At 26.0% G+C, this 23,579-nt stretch overlaps 1 protein-coding gene across 1 annotated transcript; it reads right to left on the bottom strand.

The window, feature by feature from the left end:
• Positions 1–263: 263 nt before the first annotated feature.
• Positions 264–23,138, bottom strand: LOC127291423 (uncharacterized). The gene is made up of 22 exons (XM_051320553.1): positions 22,749–23,138; positions 22,220–22,305; positions 21,716–21,923; positions 19,616–19,857; positions 19,424–19,523; positions 19,219–19,326; positions 18,974–19,129; positions 17,388–17,681; positions 14,917–15,002; positions 14,562–14,769; positions 13,689–13,930; positions 13,419–13,518; positions 13,202–13,309; positions 12,971–13,126; positions 11,316–11,600; positions 9,706–9,791; positions 9,287–9,494; positions 8,965–9,197; positions 8,731–8,830; positions 8,475–8,582; positions 472–627; positions 264–331 (listed from the first exon to the last, which is right to left on the bottom strand). Exons 1-22 carry the CDS (start codon positions 23,025–23,027, stop codon positions 278–280), a joined length of 3,603 nt encoding a protein of 1,200 aa, XP_051176510.1. The 5' UTR covers positions 23,028–23,138; the 3' UTR covers positions 264–277.
• Positions 23,139–23,579: the final 441 nt, after the last annotated feature.

The raw sequence follows: 23,579 nt of genomic DNA, 5'->3' as shown, positions 1-23,579 counted from the left end.
TTGTCAATTTGTTCGCACTGATACGGATCATTTTCGGATTGTTTTCGTGCATTTTCCAGTTTAATCTGTTCGAATTTAATCCGGAATCAGTACGAAATTTTAATCAGGGATCTTTTAAGTAAAAATTGACAAATAAAAATACGATTATGAAAAATCTGTAACGATTGTTAATTTTAAATTATATTTATGAAAATGGCGTTATTTGTGAGGAATGAAATAAAAGATAGACTTTCTGAAGACATATTTTTTTAAAAAAAAACTCCGTTTTATTAAATTTTTAAGTATTTCTTCTACGAAGTAGAGCGTACATTGAATACGACGTTTGCATTATCTGTAAAAATAATAATTATAAAATAACAAATTTTCTTTACATGAAATGTTAATTACTAGTAAAAATTAATTTTTAAATTTTTTCTAGTAAATGAATTATAAACTATTTATAAATATAATAAAAATTATTCCTTAACTTACGGACATAAATGTTTCAATTGTTAATTTAATTAAAAAATTTGCTGTTACAATAAGTGGTTTTCGAGTTCTAATCATTATAAACTGCAAATCGCGTTTATTTCTTAAACTCAATTTCCACCAGTTGCCTATATAAATTGCAGTTCCCAAACTTTCATTCTGCGATAGATTGAAAAAATTATTTTTCTTAACATTTTCATTCTATGGATTTAGAGAGAAAAAAATATTTTTAAATAATGAAGGAAAATTTTATTACCTGAAGATACAATTCATTTCCTTGCCAACAGTATATTAAAATTTGATATGACATAGTTATAATGTATGCACTCTGTCCAATAATTCCCACAAACTCAGATGATGTCATCTTGAAACAATTTTTAAAATTCAATAGAGTACAAAATTTGAATTTAAAATTTTTTTTTTGAGGATAATAATTGAACACGGTTATAATAATTTAAATACATATATTTATTATGTTGTATACTTTTAATATTATAATATACAAACTCTCTAAATCTGAATTAGTAAAAAAGTTTACTAATTTGAATTAGTGACTCACTTTTTGCTTCTCAATTAGTAAAATTTTACTAATTCAAAAGCAAAAATTGAGTTACTAATTTAAATTAGTAAACATTTTTACTAATTCAGATTTAGAGAGAATAATAATTATTTGTGTAAATGTATGAAAATTTAATAGAATACCTGAGACATTGAATATGTTGTTAAACAAATAACTAAGGAATTAAAAATCAACTGATAACCAACAACAGTACTAAATATACTTTGTATTTCTTCAATGAATCTAAACATATAATGAATGTAAAATTTATAGTAGAAAAAGTTTATCAAATGTCCCGTGCAGAAATTACCCTAATTTGTCTTAATTTAAAATGGGGCTTTGGTCCTAGGTTTCGATCCCTCTGGTATGAGAGGTTTTTAAAAATTATTTTTGTATTTTATTTAATTATTTTAAATAGAATATAAGATATAGAAAATTGTAAAATCAGTCATTTGGGACCAACGAAACTGATAACGAAACACTGACACTAGTCAGTTTCTCTAGGAAGGGCATTTCTGCACGTGAGTATGTTAAAAAATTTAAAAGTCAGACTCACCCAAAAATAACCAAATTATGTTCAATACATCTGTGCAATTTCTCATTTATACTGTCGTCCTCTTGATTTACTGCTAGACATTCATTACAATTTCCAACAGCGGCAATATTCCACTTTAGTAATTCAAATTGACAAGAACCAACATTTAATAAACCAACTATAAAACTATCAGTAGCCACATTATTGATGCAACACAACATAATTGCAATTGCCTGAAATTTAATTAAAATCAATTCAAATATTGGCAAGTGACTATCCAAATTAGAAAATCTGACATGTAAAAATAAACTCAAAATTTTAGTGAAATAGTAGTTTAGTTCAATTAGTGAAATTTGCCCATGATTTTATTGATAATTAGTGACTATTAACTAATTCTTTAGAGTTTCTTTTCTCACCTGTTGTGACCAAGTTAAATTGAAGTTAAAAGAATTTGAGATGTCATAAGGATACCAGCCATCTAAGGGTAACTTCTTTTCCTCGCCATTTAAAATTGCTTGAATGGGTGTGCAAGTCCATAAAATAACAGTTGCTGAAGAAACAAATTGATAAGCGACATGATGTAAAATTCCATTATAGGAATACCAAGAAATTATATTTTTATATCTACAACAAGAAAAGCAAATATTAGAAAGATTTAATTTTAGTCGTTAAGTTCTCCTTTTTTAATTTTAAAATACACAACCTTCTTTTAGGGGAGTATCGTCTAAGATGGATACACCGCGTTTATTTCTGCTTTTTACAAAGCAGAATATAAAATAAATCAGACTAAATTTTATTTTCAAATGTTTATAACTCCTAAACTTTAGATCCAATCATTTTTCAATGTTCAGCAAAAACATGAAATTTGGAAAAATCTTTTGAACCGCATAAATGATACAAAACGCGAAATTCGAACTACAACGGAAATTATGGAAAAAAATTAAAATATATGTTACAAACGTACCTACAACGACAACCCCCTACATTCATAATTATGTAATTTAAAATTATTAAATAACATCTGTAAAATTTCTCTGTACCTAAAATTATTTTCAGAAAAAATTGGGCTGTCCACCATTGCAAGAAGTTTTCTTAATCTTCGATGATTTCGAAAAAGGATGAAACACTTTAAATTAGTTTAAATGAAAAATTATAAAATTCAAATTTTTTTTTAAATGCCTCACAGATAAAGAGAAAATTTTCTTTTTAAAGTGATGAAAATATTTTTTTGCAACACTAACCTCTAAAGTTAAATTTTACATACCGACAATTGTGTGTAAAGAAGCTCTTTTTCAAACGGTGTGTAAAGTGATTCACTTTACGCACTGAAATTTACTTTACGCACCGAAATGTTTCTCACATAATATAAGGATTGTTATACAAAATTTTTTGGATTGACCATACAAAACCACAAAATTAAAAAAAGAACTTTACTTTTAAATTATACACTCCTGCTTAATGATATTTTTTCTGATCTTCGATTGATTTTTTTTTTATATATCGAAATTATTCTAATAGAGAGTTGGAATTCTTCATAATAGGTACTTAACTTTAGAGGTGGGTGTTGAAAAAAATGTTGTATGATACACGTGCGTAAATCTGATTATACTCGTGTGAAAAGTCACACTCGTATAATCATTAACTTTACGCACTTGTATCATAAATAACTATTATTAATTTAATTCTAAATCACTAATAAGGAAAATCAATTCATTTTTCAATTTTCAAAATTATATAACTTCTTTTTGGCAGTAAGAGATTAAAAAAATGATTTAAATTATTAATTCAAATATATATACATTATTTTTCCTTAGACTTATAAAAATTCATAATCATTCGAAAAATCATATGCAATAAAATTGATTATATCACAGAAAATTAAAAGGCATTAAAATAAGCTGTAACGCTTATTTTTTTTCATCCAATTTTGCTTATTTTAATCCATTTTGGTATTAAAATAAGCAAAATATGGATTAAAATAATAAGCGTTGCAGCTTATTTTAATGCCCAAGAAGCACGTAATATAACCTCAATATCAAGGTAATATTACATGTAAGATTCGTAATATAACGTTGTAATATTACAGTAATCTTACAGTGATCTTAAAATGTCCGCCTCAAGGTAATATTACCGGTAATGTTACTGTAATATTACGCGCTAATATTAAGGTAATATTACAGTACCCAGTAAAAAAAGATTTATTGAGCAAGCGATTTGGCTGATTGAGCAAGCCGTCTGCCCAATTGTCTAAACGACATTCGGATAATTGGACTGTTTGCTCAATCAGCCAATGCATTATGCCCAATCACCAACATTGTATTTCGCGTCTAATAAAAGAAGAAATCGGTCCGAGTGTTGAGAAAATGATAAATCATGAATAATTATTGTTAAAAAGCAAGAAGTAATATATAAAAATACCTGAAATAAGAATAAATAACGAGTTTTGTAAAATGTTATTTTTTAGTTGACAGTGCACTGATGTAATATGAATTTTGTCGGTAAAAGTGAGGAGTATGATAAAGAGAAACGTTTCTTTATCGACTCGTGATACATTTCAATTGATAATAAAAAATTGTAGATTTCTTGTTTTTTTAAAAAATAAGGAGAAATTTCAATTGAGTATTTAAAAATAAATTTTAATTGATTTAATTTAATTTAATTAGTGGATTAATGAATCAGTGAAGTGAATTAAATTAAATTAGGTTAAATACATTGAATAGTGGTAAGTAATTATATTTTGTAAAATTATTATTTATTAATAGAATTATATTCTTTGTTAATTTGTCTAGTATTATTCTTTTTACAAAAAAATAAGTATAAATAAAAACTGGTAAGTAAAATAATTGAATTTAATAATAATATATTTATATTATTAAACTCAATTAATTAAATAAAATAGGATTATTAATTATATTATTATTAATTATATTTTGATCCTTGATATATAAAAAAAAATTTTCTTTAAAATAATTGGATTAATTTAAATCTCCTATTTATTGATTCTTTTAATAAAAATCCTATTTTATTTAATTAATTGAGTTTAATAATATAAATATATTATTATTAAATTCAATTATTTTACTTACCAGTTTTTATTTATACTTATTTTTTTGTAAAAAGAATAATACTAGACAAATTAACAAAGAATATAATTCTATTAATAAATAATAATTTTACAAAATATAATTACTTACCACTATTCAATGTATTTAACCTAATTTAATTTAATTCACTTCACTGATTCATTAATCCACTAATTAAATTAAATTAAATCAATTAAAATTTATTTTTAAATACTCAATTGAAATTTCTCCTTATTTTTTAAAAAAACAAGAAATCTACAATTTTTTATTATCAATTGAAATGTATCACGAGTCGATAAAGAAACGTTTCTCTTTATCATACTCCTCACTTTTACCGACAAAATTCATATTACATCAGTGCACTGTCAACTAAAAAATAACATTTTACAAAACTCGTTATTTATTCTTATTTCAGGTATTTTTATATATTACTTCTTGCTTTTTAACAATAATTATTCATGATTTATCATTTTCTCAACACTCGGACCGATTTCTTCTTTTATTAGACGCGAAATACAATGTTGGTGATTGGGCATAATGCATTGGATGATTGAGCAAACAGTCCAATTGTCCGAATGTCGTTTAGACAATTGGGCAGACGGCTTGCTCAATCAGCCAAATCGCTTGCTCAATAAATCTTTTTTTACTGGGTAATATTGCAGTAATATTATACCGTAATATTAAGGCAATATTACAAGAGAATATTACAGTAATATTATGGGAATATTTCTTTACGAAAAAAATCTACCCATCCAGGGAATCGAACCCCGAACTCAAAGCACACGAGTCCAGAGTTTTACCAACAAGCCAAATTGACTTATAATATATTTACGTTTTTTATGCTTTATGAATAACTCAAATCAGTCTGTAATATTACTGTAATATTACCGTTAATATTACAGTAATATTCCCGGTAATATTATCTTGAGGCGGACATTTTAAGATCACTGTAAGATTACTGTAATATTACAGCGTTATATTACGAATCTCACGTGTAATATTACCTTGATATTGAGGATATATTACGTGCTTCTTGGGTGCCTTTTAATTTTCTGTGATATTGTATGAAATACCTTGTATGAATGTAGAAGATTTGTGATAAATAAAGGGACACCTGAGGCAATTTTACCAAAATCATTATAATTCAAAATAACATGAACAATTTCTGTAGCAATAAAAGATCCTAAAGTAAATGAATAAATGCACAAACTGTAAGCAAAAAACATATATCGGAAAAAGCCAGAATTTTCTGGTGGCCAAGAACCTGTAGCACGTAAAATTTGAAGACAAATTTTTATATTAAGTTGTGGTCTTACTATTTGCAGATTTGTTTCTGCTTTAGTAACATGCATTTTAAATAATTTTTTTTTTTTGATAAAGTAACTGAAATGAATAGTCTATTTTTGAGTTCATTGGTACTGTGCTAAATAAGAATTTACGAAATCGTAATGGAATTTAAAATCAAAATTACGGAGAATTGTTTTTAGAATAACAGTGTAAGAAGTTATGAGAGGGTTTTATCAAATAATTCTGTATAGGTTTGTTTTGTTTTCTATAGCAAATTTATAATTACAGATTGTAAAAGACAATGAATAGTTTCTCTTTGCCTTCATGTAATTAAAAAATCAATGCTACGATAGGAAGCGAAGCTACGAATTGTCAAACCTGTAATTATTTGTCTTCGTTTAATAGCAGGATTTGTTTTGTTTATCGATCCTAGTTCAACTAACGCTCGATGTTATCTATATATCTATCTTTTATTTTAGTTATATAGCAAATTAAAGGGATGAAACTAAGACAATGTAAAGTCAAAAAAATTGGCATTAACATCGACGCTTAATTCTCGAAAACTATATAAGTCATATTTTCAAGATTTTTGTGTTACACAGAAAATTAAAAGGCATTAAAATAAGCTGCAACGCTTATTATTTTAATCCAATTTTGCTTATATTTTAATCCATTTTGGTATTAAAATAAGCAAAATTGGATTAAAATAATAAGCGTTGCAGCTTATTTTAATGCCTTTTAATTTTCTGTGTATTCGATTACTTTAGGGTTTAGTCTCTATGCCACACTTATTTTCGTCAAATTTGTAAATGAAATTTTTTATAGCTTTCTATATATTACCGACCGTTTAAAGATTTAACTACATGTTAGTATAGCGCTGACAGTATTTTAATTTTTCTTTTTGCAGATTCTATCCTCGATGGCTTGTGGTGTCACGTACTTCAAAGATAAGAATTCACACAGACTTTTTAGAACTAGGTCTATTTTGACTGTTATTTTTCACATTTTCTAAATGGAAATTTAACTTGAAAGTAGGGATCTCTGAGGGCTATTTAGTTTGAAAGAATCTCCTTGAAGCTGAAAATTCGTTATTAAGGTAAATATTTGAATTTATTGGAAAAATTTTATTACAAAAAATTAAGTTAATATTTTTTGACTTGAATAATTTTTTTCTGTAGAATGATTTTTTTACAATTATAAAAATTAATATTCATTTTATTTGATAACGAAATATAAATTTAAAATACCACTATAACCGAAAATTTGTTTTCGATTCGTTATGAAAAAATTTTATTTTAATTTTGTATTTATATGATAAATTTTATTATCAGTTATTTGTAACCAATATAGACATTTTGAAGACACATTTCCAGCTATAAAAAAAAATCCAATTTTAGTGAATCTTAAGTATTTCTTCTCCGAAGTAAAGCATACATAGAATACGACGTTTGCATTATCTGTAAAAATAATAATTATACATCGGTAAAATTTTTTTTTTTTTTACATTTTATATGAGGTATTAATTATATTGTCCTGATTATGTATTTTCGAGAGTTAATAAAGTTTTTTACATTGAAATATAAACCAAACCCATAAATTTCTCTTTAAATCTGAATTAGTAAAAATTTTAACTAATTTGAATTAGTGACTCAGATTTTGCTTTTGAATTAGTAAAATTTAACTAATTCAAAAGCGAAAAGTAAGACACTAATTCGAATTATTTAAAATTTTTACTTATTTTAAATTTAGAGAGTTGGTGAATATTTACCTGTATTCACTATAACACTAAAAGTTTTTCGTTGGTGGTAAAACTATAATTTTAATGATAAATATTTTAATGATTGATTTTTTTATTCTTTGGTTAAAACATGTACATTTAGTTATTTTTTAATACTTCTTCTATACATTGAGTAAGAGTGGGGAAAACAAAAGTAAGCCTCCCTCTCTCATTATTATTTGCCCCACCCATACTTACTTACTTACTTATGAACAAAGTCAAATCTAAATTAGCTCGTTGTCAACTGACTTTAATTTGTAGAAAAAAAAATTATTATTTAACATAAAAAAAAATTCTTACATTTATTTATCTTTAAAAAAGTCTCGGGACCAACACAAAACTTTTAACGTGATATATGCCTGAAATTCTGAACGTTCAAATGAATTAAGTAAGTTTAAATTTAATTTTTAGAATTTAATTTTCATGTTACTAAATTTTATTACAATTTAAAATATTTTCGAATATATTTGATAAATAAAAAAAAATAAATTAAAAATTATTCCCCAACTTACGGACATAAATGTTTCAATTGTTAATTTAATTAAAAAACTCGTGGTTACAATAAGTGGTTTTCGAGTTCTAATCATTATAAACTGCAAATCGCGTTTATTTCTTAAACTCAGTTTCCACCAGTTGCCTATATAAATTGCAGTTCCCAAACTTTCATTCTGCGATTGATTGAAAAAATTATTTTTCTTAACATTTTCATTCTTAGGATTTAGAGAAAAAAAATTATTTTTAAATAATGAAGGAAAATTTTATTACCTGAAGATACAATTCATTTCCTTGCCAACAATATATTAAAATCTGATATGACATAGTTATAATGTATGCACTCTGTCCAATCATTCCCATATACTCAGATGATGGCATCTTGAAATGAAAATTTTTTAAATTATATTTTTCTATTTTAAATCAAACGAAATTTGAATTTGAGAAATATTTTATAAATAATTTAAATAATTCCATAAATTAGAAATAATTATTTATTGCAAATGCGTTATAAAATTTAATAAAATACCTGCGACACTGAATATGTTGTTAAACAAATAACGAAGGAATTGAAAATCAATTGGTAAGCAACAACATTGCTAAATATACTTTGTATTTCTTCAATAAATCTAAAAACATGAAAAAAAAATTATTTTATAGCTGAAAAATTTCACTCATAATACTAAATTTTGTGTAAATTACAGCCTGATTTTAGAATTTTTTTTTTTTTTTTTATCACTTTAGAAATAAAAGTTAGACTCACTCAAAAATAGCCAAATTATGTTGAATACATCTATGTAATTTTTCATTTATGATATTGTCCTCTTGATTTATTTCTTTTGAATTTGATAATTGATTTTGAATTTCAATATTATTGCCAATTGCGGAAATATTCCATTTTAACAATTCAAATTGACAAGCAGCAACATTTAATAAACCAGCTACAAAACTATCAGTAGCTATATTATTGATGGAACACAATGAAACTGCAATTGTCTGAAATTTATGTCATTATCGTAGATATAATAAGAAATAAGAAAAAAAAATTATTATAATTAATGATTATATTTTCTTTGTTTTTTCACCTGTTGTAACCAAGTGAGAATGAAGTTTAAAGAATTTGAAATTTCATATGGATACCATCCAACTAATGGTAATTTTTTCTCCTCGCCATTTAAAATAGAAGGTATGGGTGTGCAGGACAAAAAAAGAATTGCAGTTAAAGAAATAATTTGAAATACGGCATGATGAAACATTCCTTGATAGGAATACCAAGAAATTATATTTTTATATCTACAACAAGAAATGTAAAATTAAAAAAATATTTACTATCCAAATTTAAATTTAAAAGTCAAAAAAAAAAAAAATAATAAAATAAATAAAAATTACGAGAATAATAAAAAGCTTTTTGGATTTTTTAAACTACAATTTTTTCTACAATATTGCAATTATATAAACTTTTGAAATTTTAATTAGAATATATTGATATAATTTGTCTATATACCTAAAATTATTTTCAGCAAAAATTGGGCTGTCCAAAATTGCAAGAAGTTTTCTTAATCTTCGGTGATTTCGAAAAAGGATGAAACACTTTAAATTCGTTTAAATAAAAAATTTATAAAATTTTTTTAAATTATCTATTCATCTTTCTATTTCTCTTTATTAAAGATATTTAATATTTATATGCTGGAATATGAAGTAAATACGAAAAAAAAAAAATTAACGCTAGGGGGAATTGAACGTACGACGCGCATTGCCCTTAATTTAATTCAGATTTTTGAACGCCTTAACGACTGCGACCAACACAAATTCAGATATGCAAAAGAATCAAAAATTTTATTTTTTTTTTATTTATTATTAGCAAAATGAATGTTACTAAATTATAATTTATTGTAAAAGTGAGACCAATCTTAACCCCTTGACAGTCCAGGGCCCATATGTGGCCAGAAAAAGTCGTGCCACCTTTGTGCAAGTGGCCATATATGGCCATCGCAAAAAAATAATACTAAATTTAATTTGATACGCCTGAAATTTGTTACTCGGGGGTTTTTGGGGTCGCTGAATCCAAATTTGAAGTCAGATTTCAAAAAAACAAAATGGCGGACCCAAAATGGCGACCATGAAAACTTAAAATTTATCAGATTTACATGAAACTCGTTGCTTAGGGGTTTTCGGGGTCTCTGATTACGAATCTGAGGTCGGTTTTTCAAAATTCAAAATGGCGGATCCAATAGGGCAACCCAATATGGCGGATAATTTAAAAATTAATGCGTTTTGACCACAAATTGTTACTCGGGGGTTTTCGTAGTCGCTGAATTCGAATTTGAGGTCAGTTTTTCAAAATTCAAAATGGCGGATCCAATATGGCGGACAAATTTTTAAAAAATCAATCCGATTTGTCTGAAATTTGTTACTCGGGGGTTTTTGTGGTCGCTGAATTCGAATTTGAGGTCAGTTGTTCAAAATTCAAAATGGCGGCTCCAATATGGCGGACAAATTTAAAAAAAATTTTTTTTTTTAATTTGTCTGCCATATTGGATCCGCTATTTTGAATTTCAAAAAACCGACCTCAAATTCGAATTCAGCGATCCCAAAAACCCCCGAGTAACAAATTTCAGACAAATCGGATTGATTTTTTAAAAATTTGTCCGCCATATTGGATCCGCCATTTTGAATTTTGAAAAACTGACCTCAAATTTGAATTTAGCGACCCCAAAAACCCCCGAGTAACAAATTTCAGGCATATTGGATTGATTTTTTAAAAATTTGTCTGCCATATTGCATCCGCCATTTTGAATTTTGAAAAACTGACCTCAAATTCGAATTCAGCGACCACAAAAACCTTAAATATGATGAAGTCATATTTTTTTGGAAACTTTTTTTTCGGACCGTTTTAGGCCCACCAGCGATTTTTAACTGGACTGCGAAGGGGTTAATTCATATGCGAGAGAATAATCCATATGTGTCGCTCCAAAAGATAAGGGTTCGTACGCCAAAAAAGAATTGATTCTCTGTGATTATTTTCACTTCAAAAATTACAAACATAACCTAAAATATTTTTTTTTTTTACGTAAGGTCCCTTTTCTCGTGAAGCGTCATATTATATTGAAATACCTTGTATGAATGTAGAAGATTTGTGAGAAATAGAGGGACACCCGAGGCAATTTTACCAAAATCATTATAATTAAAAATGACATTAACAATTTCTGTAGCAATAAAAGATCCTAAAGTAAATGAATAAATGGATAAACTATAAGCATAAAATACATATCGAAGAAAACCAGAATTTTCCGGTGGCCATGATCCCGTAGCGCGTAATATTTTAAGACAAATTTTTATGTTAAGTTGTGGTCTTACTGTTTTTAGTTTTGTTTCTGCTTTCAGAACATCCATTTTAAATAATAATTTATTTTTTAACAAAAAATTTGAAATATATTGTTAGTATCCTAAATGATAATTTTTGATCAACATTTTGAAGAAATTTAGAATCAAGATCAAATGAGTTGTTTGAAAGTAAAGAATATGATTAATATCAATTCTTGAATGGGTCTTATAAAATAATTTTATATGCGGAAGGAAATGTTTCTTAGTTTCGTTTTGTTTATATATATATATATATATATATATATATATATATATATATATATATATATATATATATATATATATATATATATAGCAAATATTAATAACAGGTTACGAATAAGACAATCCATAGCTTCTCTATATAATTATTAACAAATCAATATTGCGAAACGGAGCTACATATTGTCAAACCTGTATTTATTTGTCTACATCTAATATAGTTGAATTTGTTTTGCTTATCGACCCAAGTTAAACTTGCATACAATATGGCAAACGTTCAACGTTTTCTCTTTAGTTAAAGTTATGAAAAGGGTTGAAGATATTCTATATTTATTATATTTCGGTTTATCTTATTTTGTTTGTTATTATATTTATAACTCGTATTGCATTATTATTATATATTATTATATTTGTAATGGTTTAACCTTAAATGAATTAAATTAAATTTTCATTGAGCCGAATTTTATTTGTTCGAATTATATTATTTTGCAGAATTTTTATTTGCTTGAATTTTCATTTGTCCGAAATTGCAAATGGCCGAACAAATAATCGATAGAAAGATTTTGCCGCGAATTTTAAAAATCTCAACTAATCAAAAATTATCCATAAAATTGTGATTGGTTACTTTTAAAAATCGCGCCGAAATCTTTCTGTCGATTATTTGTTGGACCATTTGCAATTTCGGACAAAATTGAAAATTCATCTAAAAGAAAATTCCATGTAATAAAATTCTATCTACTACTATTTCTATCTATTTCTATCTACTATGATTTAAATATTCATGAAATTATCTAGAAAAAAAGAAATTTATGAAATATGAATAAAATATTTTTTTAATATTCGAAACATATTAAATATTTCAATTAAATGTTCCAAATTAAAAAAATTATGCTCTGATATTTATGTCTTGAGTAATAAGGAGAAAAACAATACATTTATCAACATCGATATATATATTTTTTTTTAAATTCAATAATGTTAAAAATTCAAAATAATTATTTAAGACTATTTTTAGTTGACTCGTTTTTCAAACTGAACTGACATTTTTTCTGTGGAGAAGAGTAAACATCGAATATGAAGTTTGAATTATCTAGAAAGGTGTAAAAAAAAAAGTGATTCCTACTAATTTTTTCTTCAATTTAGAAATTAATTAAAAAAAAAATTTTTGCCCCAAATATACTTACCGACATAAATGTTTGAACTGTTAATTTAATTAGAAAATCAGTGTAAAAAATAAGCGGTTTCTGAGTTCTGAGCATTATAATTTGTAAATCACGTTTAAATCTTGTTCTCAATTTTAACCAATTTCCCATATAAATTGCTGTACCTAAATTTTCATTCTGTGAACAAAAATTTTAAATATTAAACATAAAAAAATTTTGCAAAAAATTTTGTTTTATTACAATAATAATTACTTGAAGATATAATTCGTTTCCATTGTGGCAATAAATAAAAATTTGATATGTCATACACAATGTATATCCACTGTATCCAATTATTTCTATTGGAACAAATGTTGTCATCTTGAAAGATTTGTTTTTTTTTTTAAATTAAAATTAAACAATAAAATTTTAATTAAAATGATATGTAAAAAAAGTGAAAGGTAAAAAAAAAATAAATAAAAATTCATACCTGTGATAGAGAATAGGTTGATAAACAAATAACTAAGGAATTAACAAATAATTGCAAACCAATAACAGTGCAGAATAGATTTTGAACTTCATTAATAAAACTGAATATAAAAAACAACAAACATTTTTTAAGATTTCGTAAAAATCTTTATATTTTTTAATATTATAAGAATTTAATATTTAAAAATATATTAAAAATATAATTTTAAAACTTGACTTTCAAAAACATTTTTAGAAATAACAAATGAAATTTCTGTGAAATTATGCTCACTCATAAATAGTCAAATTATGCTCAATGCATCTACGTAATTCGTCATTAATTTTTTTATCCTGAAAATTTTCATCAATTTTTTCATCTGAATTTTGTGAAAAATTATTTATCTCACTATTGTCACCTATTGAGGCGATATTCAGTTTTAGCAATTCAAATTGACAACAGGCCACATTAATGAGACCAGTAATAAATGCATCGATAGCCAAATTATTGATACAGCACATTGCAATTGCCACAGCCTGAAAATATGTGTTTTATTTATTTATTTTTTTTTAAAAAAAACCTTTAACTAAATTAGTTTTGTTACAAAAAAATAACAATTTTGTTTATTAAATAAATTTGTTGGTACATAATAAAAGAACAATAAACTAAAGAGCAAAACAAATATTTAATATTGTTTCAAACAAATTTTATTTCTGTTAATAATTAGATTTTTCATTTGAAAAAAAAAATAATTGGTCTTTGAGATAAATATTTATTTGTTTCAAATAAATAATTATTTGGTTCAATTAATAAATATTTAATTTCTGCTGAATTGAATTTTTTATATGAAACAAATAAAAAGCTATTAGACTCTGGCATCAGCATCAAATCTTGTTTTTTCTCAATAGTACACTGAAAAAAAATATTTAATTCAAATAATTAATTAGTTCACTATTATCAAATAAATATGTATATTTGTATCAAAATAATTTTTGTTTGAATCAAATAAACTATGTATTTAAACAAATAAATTATGTATTTCAAACAAATGAAATTTAATTGACTCAAATAAGAAGTTATTTGATTCAAGAAAATATTTATTTGCTAATAGTCAAGTAATTGATTATTTGGGTGAAAAACATTTTTTTTTTCAGTGCACGAAATTACCTGATGTGCCCATGTAATAGCAAAGGCAATTGGTTTTGTTGTATCATACGGATACCATCCGTCCAATGGCAACCTTCTCTCATTGTCATTGACAAGTGAGCTTATTGGTATACATGCCAAAAAAAATACACCAAGTATGCCAATTATTTGATAAACACCATGATGGAATATTCCCTGCCAAGCGAAGTGGGACATTACTCTTTCATATCTAGAATACAAAAAGAAAATACATATTAAAATGATAAAAAAAAATTCTAAAAAAAGAAAATGAAAAAAATTTGTTTTTTTAAACAAAATTATAAATAAACTAAAAAAAAATATAGATTTTTTTTGTTGATGCTTTTAAAAATAATACCTTACATTATCTTTGGAAAAAATAGGACTGTCGATAATTGAGAGAAGCTTATGTATTCTTTGCTGGTACCAAATAATGGTTATAAACTTTAAATAATAGCAAAATATATTAATTTATTTATAATTACCCAGATAGCACGGAAACTTGCAGCAAGCTTGAGGCAAGTTCACCGTGCAAGCTTGCCGCGCAAGTTTGCTGCAAGCTTGTCTGAGCTAGCGAAATGTCCCACCTCTTTCATATCTAGAATACAAAAAGAAAATACATATTAAAATGATAAAAAAAAATTCTAAAAAAAGAAAATGAAAAAAATTTGTTTTTTTAAACAAAATTATAAATAAACTAAAAAAAAATATAGATTTTTTTTGTTGATGCTTTTAAAAATAATACCTTACATTATCTTTGGAAAAAATAGGACTGTCGATAATTGAGAGAAGCTTATGTATTCTTTGCTGGTACCAAATAATGGTTATAAACTTTAAATAATAGCAAAATATATTAATTTATTTATAATTACCCAGATAGCACGGAAACTTGCAGCAAGCTTGAGGCAAGTTCACCGTGCAAGCTTGCCGCGCAAGTTTGCTGCAAGCTTGTCTGAGCTAGCGAAATGTCCCACCCAGGGCAAGCTAGCCGTGAAAGCTTGCTGTAAGCTTTCCAGGAAAGGTTGCTGCAATCTTGCCATGAAAGATTTCTACAAGATTGCTGCAAGCATACTAAGAATGATTGCGGCAAGCTTGCCGTGAAAAATTGCAGGAGAATTTCAACAAGCTTCTGGAAAGGCTGCAATTTTTAAAAAATACATTTTAAATTAAAAAAAATTTATTTGTTTTTTTTTTTAAATTTGAAAATCCTTGTGGCGTTTATTATTATTAATTATGTCCTGTTTATTTTCATTAGGAAACTTAACGAGAAAATTTTCGAAACAAATTTGAGGGGATTGGGAATTGAACCCGGGTTCGACAGACACTAACCAAAGACCCTAACCGAGAACCTACTCGACCAACTATCAGAGAATAAAAAAATCTTGCTCTTAACCCTCGACTGTTTTTATGAGTTGAAAAAGAGTTGAAAAACGAAGGTTAAGAACAAGATTTTTTTATTCTCTGATAGTTGGTCGAGTAGGTTCTCGGTTACGGTCTTTGGTTAGTGTCTGTCGAACCCGGGTTCAATTCCCAGTCCCCTCAAATTTGTTTCGAAAATTTTCTCGTTAAGTTTCCAAAGGAAAATAAACAGGACATAATTAATAATAATAAAAGTCACAAGGATTTTCAAATTAAAAAAAAAAACAAATAAATTTTTTTAAAATTTAAAATGTATTTTTTAAAAATTGCAGCAACCTTGCAGCAACCTTTCCAGAAGCTTGTTGATATTCTCCTGCAACCTTACGTAGCAAGCTTACAGCAATCTTTCACGGCAAGCTTGCCGCAATCATTCTTAGTATGCTTGCAGCAATCTTGTAAAAATCTTTCATGGCAAGATTGCAGCAACCTTTCCTGGAAAGATTACAGCAAGCTTTCACGGCTAGCTTGCCCTGGGTGGGACATTTCGCTAGCTCAGACAAGCTTGCAGCAAACTTGCGCGGCAAGCTTGCTGCAAGTCTCCGTGCTATCTGGGTATAATAATCAATTTTATTATAAGGTCTAAAATGTTTTATTAAGTCTTTAGCAAAACATTATTTACCCATATATGCACTGAAAAAAGGGTTTGGTATTAACAACCAAATATTTAATTGGTATTTAAACAACCAAAATTTTTTTTGTTGAATCAACAAAATTTTAATTGTCTCAATCAAAATTTGTTTGACACAACCAAAATTTGTTTGACACAACCAAAATTAGAAAAAATGGATTTTTTGTTGTCCTAACTAAAGTTTGATTGGGACAACCAAAATTTTGTTGATTCAAAAAAAAAATTTTAGTTGCTTAAATACCAACCAAACGTTTGGTTGTTAATACCAAACCTTTTTTTCAGTGTGTATAATTTAAAATTATAAATTCACGCACATTCAAAGAAAAGTAATTTTATATAATAGAAAAAAAATAAATTATGCTTTTAAATACTTTCTCTTCAAATAAGAGTTTTCTGCAATATATTTTTTTTATTTTGTTATAATTTTAGTATCAATATAATAAACTTTAGTTACTTTAGCTAAGTCAGAGTGACAAAAATTTTAGTGAGTTTCAAATAAATTTAGATATAACATTTTGAATTTTATCTGCAACTCTATATATTTTCAGTGGTAAAACTCAATTTAAGTCAGACAGTAAAATTAAATTTATGATACTTTAAGTATCAGTAGTAAAGGACAATTTTAGTGAGACGCAAAATTGTTTCACTTTATATGTAATATTAGTACTACAAAAACTGATATTATTTTTCTCTGAATGTGTTCTATAAGTCAGCAATAATAGAAATTTCCTTTTTAAAAATACTTGTAGAAAAAGTAAATTAAAAAAAAATTTTTTTTATACCTTGTAAGCGTGTAGAAAATTTGTGATAAAAAGCGGAACTCCGGAAGCAATTTTAGTAAGATTATTACAATTAATAATAATATTAACAATTTCTATAAAGAGATAGACTCCCAATGTAAACATAAAGAAGCAAAAACTGTAAACAAGAAACATTAATCGAACAAAACCTGATAGTTTGGGTGGTAATGTTCCCATATTGCGTAATATTCTTATACTAATTGTCAAATGAAAATAAGGTTTAAGAATTTTTTCCGTTTTTTTCACATTCATTTTGATTAGCAAATTTAAATGAAAATCATTTACAATTATATTTCCTTTTATTTAATAGTAAAATTTTAAATATAATTTTAGATCCAATGATATTTCATAAAGGAATATGCTAAATGAAAATTGAATATAGAAAGTGAATAATAAGAAGGAAAAATGTGATAATTTTAGTGCTCGAGTATAATCGAATAATCGACATTTAGTTCCTTATTATGAAATGTTTGCAAATTCTTAATCACATATTGTAAAAGACGGTCTATAGACTTCTATTTGCTTCTCTGTAATTAACATTTGCAAATCAATAAAACGAACAGAAGGTCCGAAATGTCGACCTGTAATTAATTTCCTCATAGGAAGAAAATTAATTTCAGGTTTTGTTCTCGTTATTGATTTTTACACTAAGTATGTACAAGTACAGAAATGCAAGAGTTGTTTTATAATTTAACCCTTTAGTCAATATTGGAATGAAAGCAATGACAAAATAAAACCCTCTAGAGTTATAGAAATTTATCTGCGGAAGTTGCATTTATATGTTTCATCAAACATTCTTCAGTTTTCAATATTTGTTAAATATTTTTTTAAATTTTGTTATTCTATTCTATTGCAGATCTAATGATATTAGAATGTACAAACAGAAAAAAAGATAAGAAATCAATTTCTTTGACAAATTTTTCTTTGATTTTAAAAAAAATTGTATTTGTTTCAAAGAAATTTTTTCTTTAATTTAAATAAATGTTTCTTTGACCTTATACCAATGTTAAAATTTCTTTGATTTAATGCACAAATTTCTTTCATTCAAAGAAAATTTCTTTGAAACTAAGAAGCCTTTTTTTGTTTCAAAGAAAATTTTATTTTGAATGAAAGAAAACAAGTCAAAGAAATTGGTTTCTTTGAATCAAAGAAATCTTTTTTCTTATTTAAATTATAATTTAGTAAAATTTAACTATTAAGATGACATGGATAATAATATAAATTAATAAAATATCCAAAACAAATTATATAACAAAATTAAGTAATTCTTAATTTTTATTTTATTTTTAAAAATATAGATTTTATTATCTTTAATTGTCTTTTAACAGTTCTTAGAATAATAATAATAATTTTATAAATATTGCTAGAAAAATATTTAAAAAGACATTTTTTTTTGCCAATACGAAATCCTTTTTAATAACTAACATTTTTTCTCCGAAGAAGCATGTACATTGAATATGACGTTTGAATTATCTGCAAAAATGAGATATAAAGAAATTTAAATGTTTAAAAAATCTTCATTAATTTAAACTTGAAGAATTAATGTCAAAAGTTTAAGGCAAACTTACAGACATAAATGTTGGAATTGATAATTTAATTAGAAAATCAGTGGAAACAATAAGTGGTCTACGAGTTCTAATCATGATCATATACAAATCACGTTGATATGATAAATTCAATTTCCACCAGTTGCCCATATAAATTGCTGTACTCAAATTTTCATTCTGTAAATGAAAAAAAAAATTAATTTATTTGCTAAATAATTAAAAAACGATTTTAATAAAAATAAGAATTTTAAATAAATTTAGATTACTTGAAGAGATAAATCATTCCCCAGAAATGTGTAAATAAAAATTTGATACGTCATGCACATAACGTAGCCTAAATTTGCAATTAATTCCACTGGAGTAAATGTTGTCATCTTATATTGAAAAAAAACATAATTTAATTATAAAATTGACTCGAAAAAATTACTGATATACGAACATTATAAAAAAATAGTATTCCAAATAAAATACCTGCGAAAGATAAAAAGTCGATAAACAAATAACGAAGCAGCTCAAAAGTAATTGCAAACCAACCACAGTACTGAATATATTTTCAATTTCATTAACAAAACTGAATAAGGAAATAAAAATAAAATTTTTAGTAATTATATAAATTGAATAATTAAATAAATTTCGAAAATTATAATATATATATATATCTACTCAAAAATCGCCAAATTATGCTCAATACAATTGCGTATTTGATCATTAATTTTTTTATCCCTATAATTATTATTTTCATTTTCCTTTAAATTAAATGAAATATTTTCTTCTTCTATATTATTTCCTATCGAAGTAAAATTCCATTTTAATATTTCAAATTGGCATGACGCGACATTTATCAAACCAGCGATAAATGAATCGATGGCTAAATTATTAACACAACACAAAATAATTGCTATTGCCTGAAATATTTTGTTGTTAGCATTAATAACACAGGCCGACAAAATTTTTGCCTAGTTTTCAGAATCAAAAACCAGACTATATGTGTTATTTTGACGTGCTGAATCTTAATCTGACTTAAAAATTTACCCAAAAAGTTAGATTTTCGAGATATTCTATCCTAAAAGTGTAAAGAAGATAATACGTTTTTTTTTACTATATTTGAGATCATGTAACATCAAGAGATAATTTTTTTTCAAGAAGGTCGTTACAACATCTAAAAGTACCATTCTTATCTTTTAAAATACATTTTGAAACTTTAAAAAATCTTTGTTTGGCTCAGAGTTATAGTCATTTAAATTTTCAGCTACTACTTCTCAGATAGTACGTAAGCTTGCAGCAACCTTCAAATGTCCCACTTGACCCAAGCTTGCATGGTAAGCTTACCTAAAGATTGCAGTATAAGGTTACTGCAAGATTGGACAATAAGATTATCGCATGGTTGCTTGGGTCAGGTGGGACATTTGAGGCTTGCAGTAAGCTTCCGGTAAGTTTGCCATGCAAGGTTGGCAATATTGCGAGGCAAACTTGCCGCAAGGTTGAGCTGCAAGCTTACGTGCAATCTGGGAAGTAGTAGCAGAAAATTCAAATGACTGTAACTTCGAGCCAAATAAAGATTTTTTAAATTTTCAAAATGCATTTTAAAGGGTAAGAATAGTACTTTCAGATGCTGTAACGACCTTTTTGAAAAAAAATTATCTCTTGATGTTACATGATCTCAAATATAGTAAAAAAAACGTATTATCTACTTTGCACTTTTAGGATAGAATATCTCGAAATTCTAACTTTCTGGATAAATTTTTAAGTCAGATTTGGATTCAGCAGGTCAAAATGTATCGGATAAGTATAGTCTGGTTTTTGGTTACGAAATATTAAGGGGGGAACACCAGTTGTAACTCAAAAAATGCTTTTTTCAAGAATATTTTTCAAAAGAACAATGAATCTTTTTAAAGAATACTATTTATTAGTTAAAAGTACATGTAAAAAGCTGTAATTTAAAAGAAAAAAAAAATTTTTTAACAAAAACTTTTGGAGATATGAGCCATTGAAGTGGCGTCTTAAGAAAAAAGGCGAATTGCGGTGACCAGCATTCTGCAAGTATACTTCGTCTGAAATACAAAAATGAAATTGATTTACATTTATTATAAGATTATCTAGTTCGTGATCGAAGGATTTAAAAAAAAAAAAATTTGACAAAATGTTGACCTGTCAAAGTCAAAAGTATGATTTTCGTTAAAAAAATACGGTCGATTTTCAGCTATATAAAAAAAAGTTTTGCATAAAAAAAAAATCCTTCGATCACGAACTAGACTTATATGTGTAAATGAAGCACACTAAATTTTAAATAAATCGGTTTAATGGTATTCGAGTAATCGTGGTCACCGACTTGGAAAATGTCATTTTGAGAAAAACGCATTCAAAGTTTCAACTTACTTTTTTTTGTTCAGAAGAAATTTTGTTTCCAAGTTACAAAGAGTCATCGATTCCTGGACCATATAATAACTCTTTCGCAGTGGTTGCCGTTTCTAAATCATAGGAAAAGCAAGGCCATCTGTCGTTAGGGTTAGGTATGGCTGGCCACCTTGTATGAAGCCACGGGACGCGCCGCTGCAGTGTTCTGTATATCTCATTTATTTTTCACCGGATCAACTTTGAAATTTACAGACACATTTCTAAATATGTATACTTTAAGAAAATGCACAAAAAAAAATCGATTTTTCGAAAGTTACAACTGGTGTTCCCCCCTTAAACCAAAATTTTGTCGGCCTGTGTTTTTAATAAATCGAGAAAATAATTACAAAAAGTAAACAAATTTGATACCTGATGTGCCCAAGTAATAATGAAAGCAAACGATTGCGTTGTATCATAAGGATACCAACCATCCAATGGCAATTTTTTTTCATCACCATTCAAAATACCAGCAATAGGAATAAATGACCAGAAAAAAACAGCGAAAAAACCAAATATTTGATAAAAACCATAATGGAAGATTCCCTGCCACGCATACCAAGACACTATCCTTTCGTATCTAGAATATAAAATTAATTCAGTCATAAAATTTAAAAGTATATTCATTTTTATTCTAAAAAAACAAAGGATCACAAAAAAAATTGATGAAGTTTAAAGTAAATCTGTCAATATTTATAAAATTTTGCCTGTCACATAAAATCCGCGATATTTTTTGGGAAATTAAGAAAATATTTTGACGTTATGAAGCGACCCCACAAAAAATAATACACGTGTATTGATTAAAAGAACCTATCATCGACTTTTTTGTGATCGACTGTAAAATTTAAGATTAATTTAATTTAAAGTAATATTTACCTTATGTTATCATTGGTAAAAATAGGACTGTCGATGACTGATAGGAGTTTATATATTCTTCGATGGTATCGAATAAATGTAATAAACTTTAAATATTAAATTAATTAAAAAAATAATTTTATTTTAATATCAAATTAACTGACTTTGGATTTAAACATTTTTTTCTCTAATTAAATGCTTTAATTATTATATATTGTTTGATAATATTCCAATAAAGAGAAACTATTTAATTTTAAATAGTTTAGTTTTGTTACGAACCAAATTATTATTGGTGACAGCGGTGGGATTTACTCTATATACATTTACATGTGCAGAAATCGACCCACTTTGCTTTCTATTTAAAATAGGGTTATCTATGATAACAAGTGTAATTAGAAAATAGAAAATAATAAATAATTTACTAAATTTTCAAATTTACGATTTATATTATAAGTATTTATTGGTTCGTAGCAATTTAAAATACTTTTTTTCTTTTTCGAAATTTTTTTTTTAAATTAAACAATATATAATGTATATAAAGTAATATTACTTTATAGGCGTTCAAAGCATTAGTGATGAATAGAGGACCTCCTGATGCAAGTTTATTGACATCATTATAATTTACGGCAATATTCATAAATTCGACAAAAACATAAATTCCCAAAACAAATAGAAAAGAGAAAAAGCTATAAATGAAATACAAAATACGAGGAAAACCTAATGTTTCAGGTGGCCATGTTCCCATATAACGTAAAATTTTCAAACAAATTTTTATATGAAGATGAGGTCTGACTTTTTTAAAAAACGTATCAGTTTTATAAATATCCATTTTTATATGACTTGCTTCAAAAAAAATGTGTATTTTACTTTTTCTGAATAAAATAATTGTCAACTGTTATACTAACACTATAAAGTAAAATACGAATTTAAAATGTTGGAATGTTTCCTTCTTTAAATTTCAACATTCCAATAGAATTTATTTTAGTTCATTTTATTAATTTCTATACTATTTTTATACTTCTAATATTCTATTTGATTTTTCATAACGATATGATTGGAAGGAATTAAATTTAATTTATTTTGTATCCGATAATATTTCATAAAGAAATATATTAAACGAAAATTGAATATAGAAAGTGAATAATAAGAAGGAAAAATGTGATAATTTTAGTGCTCGAGTATAATCGAATAATCGACATTTAGTTCCTTATTATGAAATGTTTGCAAATTCTTAATCATATATTGTAAAAGACGGTCTATAGACTTCTATTTGCTTCTCTGTAATTAACATTTGCAAATCAATAAAACGAACAGAAGGTCCGAAATGTCGACCTGTAATTAATTTCCTCATAGGAAGAAAATTAATTCCAGGTTTTGTTCT

The sequence above is a fragment of the Leptopilina boulardi genome, unplaced genomic scaffold (genome assembly GCF_019393585.1).
Source record: "Leptopilina boulardi isolate dan_hultmark-lab unplaced genomic scaffold, ZJU_Lbou_2.1 LbouV2_137, whole genome shotgun sequence".
NCBI classification, from domain to species: Eukaryota; Metazoa; Arthropoda; class Insecta; order Hymenoptera; family Figitidae; genus Leptopilina; species Leptopilina boulardi.
Note: the sequence above shows the minus strand (reverse complement) of the source record. Positions and strands in the feature narration are given on the sequence as shown.